Below are 6,000 nucleotides of genomic sequence, written 5' to 3'. Positions count from 1 at the left end.
GCAGGAAGACATGAGGGGCCAAGAGAATGATAGCAAGAGGAAGGTAGGGTAGCTAGGTTTGTAAAGGATTATGCTAACTGTTACCCCACTCCAGTACTCTTGCCTGGAAAATCCCACGGACGGAGGAGCCTGGTAGGCTGCAGTCCATGGGGTAGCTAAGAGTTGGACACAACTGAGCGACTTCACTTTCACTTTTGATTTTCATGCATTGGAGAAGGAAATGGCAACCCACTCCAGTGTTCTTGCCTGGAGAATCCCAGGGACGGGATGGTGGGCTGCCGTCTTTGGGGTCACACAGAGTTGGACACGACTGAAGCAACTTAGCAGCAGCAGCATGGTAACCATTCTGAGGAATTCAGAGGACTTAAAAATATGATACTGTCTCTGGAGCATGGTTCCCTATATTTTTAATTTGAGGGGGTGGTTACAGAGACAGGTTCTTTGGCTTTGAAAATAATATAATATGTGAGATTTTTCAATAACAACTTAGATTGTCAGCCTGTAGTATAAAGAATGGTTTGCAGTGCAGTTACTCTTTCAAAATGAAACATCATGCTACAGGGCCTCAATTAAGACATATTTGAATATTGCCAGATGCTATTAGCTGATTTGATGGGAGTGGGAGGAGCCCAGCAGCAGAGCACTGGTGTCACCACATGGGGGGGCCTTATTACACCTAATTCATAGCTGGTAAAATGGAGGCTTATAAAGGCTGACCTGACAATTGTGAAACAGCTGGTCTCTGGTAGAGATGGGATCCCAGTGATGGCTGACACCAGTGTCCATCTTGTTAGCCTCACCAAAGTTTTAGGCACAGAAGTCTTGAGCTACTCCTTCATGCCGTTTCTTTATGTCTCTACTCCACACTCCAAAAACCATCTCTTAATTTCTTTAAAGTGAGTATCATGCAAAACATGATCACACTGCTCACAACTAAAATTTACATAAAGGGAAGGCAGTGTTGGGGAGTGAGACAGAGAAGAGGGATCAGAGAAGAGACAAACAGAAAGTGAAGTTTGTCTCTTTTAAGACAAACAAGTCCAACCAACCACTGACCTGATGCCATGGCTTAGAATGCAGCATTTTTATTGTAAAAGTCCACATATTAGGCAGTTCCCATTGTGAAAAGGTTTTCATATACATAGACCGGGAGCAGCTGATAATTAAGAATCAGATTATATATAATATATATTTATTTTGCCAATACTATGCACACATTGGAAAGCTATCTTTTTTTCTTGAATGTCCCCATTAACGGAATACATTTCAAGTTGACAATAACATGTTTTCTTGTCACTGAAAATTTGCCAACAACTCTCCCAAAGAGTCAACATTTAATATGTTAACAATTCAAAACAAGAAAATAATTAATTCTATTTACACCTGTTTGAGGTTATATACTACAGCACTGATACAGTAAAGGTTTGTAAATTTGGCAGCTATATGTATTTCAAGATTCATCCAGATGACCTGATGATGACTTTACATGGTTTTCTATTAACAATGACACTTTCTCTTCTTTTCTACTCATTGTAGATTATCTGTAGCTATGATTGAATTCTGACTTAAAAGAAATGATTGCCAAAAGGCAGAACTGGTGAAGGACGCAATTTTAGAAAAATAGGAATTCAGGATGAGTACATGAAAACGGAGCTCAACTCATCAAGTCTTAAGCCTGGGATAGCCACTTCGTGTGAGTACAGTCTGGTCAAATGGGGACACAGTCATAGGCTCGACTGCCTTCTAAGTCTTTCAGGTTTCTTTAATCTTGTAAATGTAAACTTCAGTACATTTTGCTTTCCCCAGAACAAAGGATACTGCATTTGAACACCAGTCAGGTATAACTCCTGTTGTTCCTGTCTATGTCCTCGGTGAAAAAGTGGGGGGTCAGGACTGACTCACCCCCAGACCTGGAACCATACTACACAGATTCTAATTATGCCCTGGTAGACTCATTTCTGTACAGAAATATAGGATGTAAATATTGTTCTAAAAGGAATATGGTCTTTGCCTAAAGTAAATGTGTAATAATGAACAAAATAGTCAAAGTTCTTTGGATCCTTCTGTTTACTTCTACAAGATCAAATAGCACTGGACAACGCCTGTGTGAAAAGGTGAATCACTGGTTCCAGACCAGTTCAGAGAGCTTTATCAGAGGCATCTAAAGCCAGTTCACTACAAACCACATTCACTGGCACCAACTGTGTGCCGAGCACTCTACATGGTGCTGAGGACCCAAAGAAGAGATGACAAAGATTCTGCCCACAAGGCACTCACAGTCACGGGAAGCAGATCTTGAGCGTAAGTTCTGTGATGACCTATATCCTAAAAAGAAGAAAAAGTAGCAAGCACATACATTTATTTACTTTATACTCTATGAAATTGGGCATATTTCGAGGTGGCAAATGTCAATTATCCAGTCTGTATTTACTTAGTGTTGTAATACGTCTTACAAGGAAAAAAAAAAAACAAAACAAAACAAGATGTTTGAATCTTCATGCGTGAGGGAGAAGATTCCTCTCTCCTGTTCCAAACCCAAACCCATATAATTACATTCATGATTCATTTAGAGCCCAAAGACACAGAATAAAAGACAATATGATGTTAACGTCAGTCCACTTGTTTCAGCTCTAGAGATGCATGCATTAAACTTGAAGCATTCTATGTTACTGAAATATTTACATCATTGTACATGTGATGTGGAGGAAGTTTCCTTCATATCTTGGAAGGGAGATATAATAGATTTCTAGTCTAGGTTCCTATATTTAAAGCAGGTTGTGATTTTTCTCAAATTAGGGAGATATCCTTTGGGAATCAAATTTACCACAACTTGATCCCAGAACAGAGGGTACACTTTTGGGTCTTTTGCATCTAATTGTATTTTGAATTCAGGAAGGATAACACCATTGTAAATAATATTGGCTTTCACAATTGCAATTGTTGTAGCTGAAAGAAAAGCTTGTTTTGTTTCAATGTTCTTGCTCTAATTTCACTTTGCCTTGCAGGTTTTGAGACACAGCAAACATTACACTTCAAATTACACTTAGCATAGGAGAGTTGGGTGCAAACAATATGACATGAATACAATTTACCAGGCTGGAACACGGAAACAAATTCAAAGTATGGTAAACTACACAGGGGATTATGTAAGTAGACTTAGAAAGGACATCTTCTCTTCATGAGATTTAGTGAGTAAGACCCACATCAGTAACACCCATACCTCTTCACAGGTAAAGGTAGGAGACCCAATAAACCAGATTGAACAAGCAGAAAGCAGTGGGGAAGAAGATCCGCGCATAGGAGTCCATCTTGGCAATACGGATGTGTATCCTCCCGTGTCTCCAAGCCCCTGTTCGGCAATCTTCAAAACAGCAGAAAAAACTGGCACAGTCCTTGCCATCCAGACACTCATACCCGTATTCTTCATCTCTCTCTTGAAGGTGTGTGGCATTGTTCATTTGAATGGTTGCTGATCGTGGGCGGATGTCAATTGTAGGGGCCTGAGATGGAGTAGGGAAGGAGCGGGATAAGAGTTAGTTTTACCTGATAAATCCCAGACCATGTCTCCACAATGTCCCCAGTGTGCGAATGATGAATCTGAAAATGAGTACTCAGGGAATTGCTATGACATCATGATCTACAATGGTGAAATTGAACTTAGAAGGATAGCAGTTGCAGATTTCAAATTTTGAGCTTAAGCAGTGCAGCTGAAAATAATACCACCAAGCTAATAAGCTATAGCAAGAAGATTGAACACCAAAAGAACTCAAAGTTTGAAGATTTAAATCAAACAACTACATGGAATCTTATTCTAGTAACTATTAGATGTGAGGTTGGTTACATGAAGGCATTTAATGGTGTTGCATGTGAGTAGGATAGAGAAATAAAAATGAGTCAATTGTGAAATCAAATTTTGTGTACATGCTTATCTATATAGGCAAATAGTAAATCCCGTTACACTGAGCAAATGTGTTAAACGCTTTTAACAGAAAATGTTAAGCTGTGTATAAATACAGAAGCTTCCTGAGTTTATACCACAATGGTGGGGTTTATACTTTAAAGTAATATAGTACTTTGCCTAACATCACCCTTTAGAAGCTTCAGAATGTCAGCAATATTAAACTACATGTGAGTGAAATTTTTTAAATGTTACTAGCTGTCAAACTCTCTTGAGGATTTGAGAAGAAACTAGTACCAATTAATTAAATGTTAATCTAATCTTTGCTGCTGCACCAATTATAAAATTGCTAGAAAATTCAATTTATTTAATGTTAATTTGGTAAGTTAGTTTTAGGAATGATATATATATGAACTCTATTGTCTCTGAATCAGCTATCAGAAAGTTTAGCTGAGAATAGAAATCTCATTGAATATTGTATGATAGAGCCAAAAGGCCCCTGGATAACCCTGGAAGGAAGGGATGGGTGTTTTAATCTAAAGCATTTCAAAGACAGTATCATTTTTATAGAGCCAAAAGGTAGAGTTCAGGCCAATGGAAATTTTTATATGTACTTATTGAAAAACAATCCTTTTTTGAATTAGGACTTACAGAGTTAAATTTTAGGACATAAATGGAACTTGGTAGGTACAACCAGTGAAACTGGATTCCATTTTTATCTGCATAGAGAGGGTAAGTCTTGGCTTTGATGTTTAATGAGGCCCACTTCACTAATAACATCTCATAGAGCTTAGAGATTTTTAGTCTCATGTTAGGTCAAAACCTCTGAATTAATGTAGGGTTGCTGAATCAACTCTAAAACTCTAAAGAACTTTCTCCATCTTAAATGTGTTATCTCTAGTAGAATGCTTAAAAGTCTATTCATAAAAAATAAATAAAACACCATGTAAGCATTAATAGTTAGATCCAGCAGTTGCATGCAGTGAATTTCCATTCCAAAAACATTATACCTTGAAGGAAAACATCCGAAGAAGCTTTGGGTTTGTAGACAGAAAAGAGAATCGCATTTTTTTAATTAAAAGAAGGGAAAAAAGGAAAAAAAAAAGAGAGACAAAATAAGATAAATTAAAAATACATTTTGAAAACATAGCAAGTGAAATGAACTGAAATTATAAACACAGAAGGACAGTTCTGAGCTTAGAATAAAGTATATGCCTAATTTGGAAAATGAAATTTTGGTGATTCCTAGTGAAATCTTTGATAAATTAATCTATAATGATCTAACTGCAATATTCAGTGCTGCCCACTTATAAGGAAGCTTTGTTGCCTATTTTCCCTGTATAGAAATGCTGATTTTATTTTCTGATTATCATTAAGGAGGCCTTAACTAGGAGAGTCTTGACATAATGAACCCAAGAACATATTAAATGGGAAAGTGAAATTTTAGCTTCTCAGTCACAACTTGGACTCTAGCTCATTCTGATAAATCATCTAATCGGCTTAAAAGGGAAATGTGCACAGAGTTCTTGGGTACTTTCACTTTTGCAGTTTCTTCAATTCCCTTTCTCCTCTGTCACCTTTTCTTTCTGCCATCCTCAGGACCAGGACCCTGGTCTAAGGAATCCAAGTGCTTCTGTCTCTGCAACAAAATCCACTCTGCAATAGAAAGGGCCAAAGGGCTTTGTCCACTGTCAGTCCTCACTGCCTTATTACTACTGGCAGGAAATTTGAGGGGAAAATGAAATGGCAAGTGAAGAAAGGGGGGAAAATAAAAAACAACACGACAAGGAAAATAAACTAAGGATAGAAAAGATGCAAAGGTAAAGAGAGGCCATACAGAAAAAGAAGGGGCTGCAGAAAGTGCAGTGATCGGGAAATTGAAGATAAGCATTTCTTTTACATTAATCATCAAGAACAATGATGCATCTTTCTTTACCTGTTATAATGTTTCACAGTCAAATAAACGTGTGCCGTTTGTCAAATTTCACCTGGGTTTCTGAAGATGCATCAGGATTCAGGCTAGAATCAGCTAGAATCAGTGGTTATAATTCAGCTCCCCAAAGTCCATGGGTCAGAAAGCTAGCCACTGTCATGGCCCTCAC

General features: G+C 37.9%; 1 protein-coding gene across 2 annotated transcripts in view; it reads right to left on the bottom strand.

The window, feature by feature from the left end:
• Window positions 1–1,069: 1,069 nt before the first annotated feature.
• GABRG2 (gamma-aminobutyric acid type A receptor subunit gamma2) overlaps window positions 1,070–6,000 on the bottom strand; it is a 130,400-nt gene continuing 125,469 nt past the window's right edge. The window contains exons 9-10 of one of the 2 annotated variants that reach the window (XM_019963686.2): window positions 4,909–4,932; window positions 1,070–3,500 (exon numbers count right to left, since the gene is read on the bottom strand). In XM_019963686.2, the coding sequence (XP_019819245.1) occupies window positions 3,225–3,500; window positions 4,909–4,932 (300 nt within the window). In that variant the 3' untranslated portion in view covers window positions 1,070–3,224. The remainder of the gene's footprint in view (window positions 3,501–4,908; window positions 4,933–6,000) is intronic. The other variant, XM_019963687.2, reaches the window with a different exon arrangement.

This window comes from Bos indicus, chromosome 7 (assembly GCF_029378745.1).
Source record: "Bos indicus isolate NIAB-ARS_2022 breed Sahiwal x Tharparkar chromosome 7, NIAB-ARS_B.indTharparkar_mat_pri_1.0, whole genome shotgun sequence".
NCBI classification, from domain to species: domain Eukaryota; kingdom Metazoa; phylum Chordata; class Mammalia; order Artiodactyla; family Bovidae; genus Bos; species Bos indicus.
Note: the sequence above shows the minus strand (reverse complement) of the source record. Positions and strands in the feature narration are given on the sequence as shown.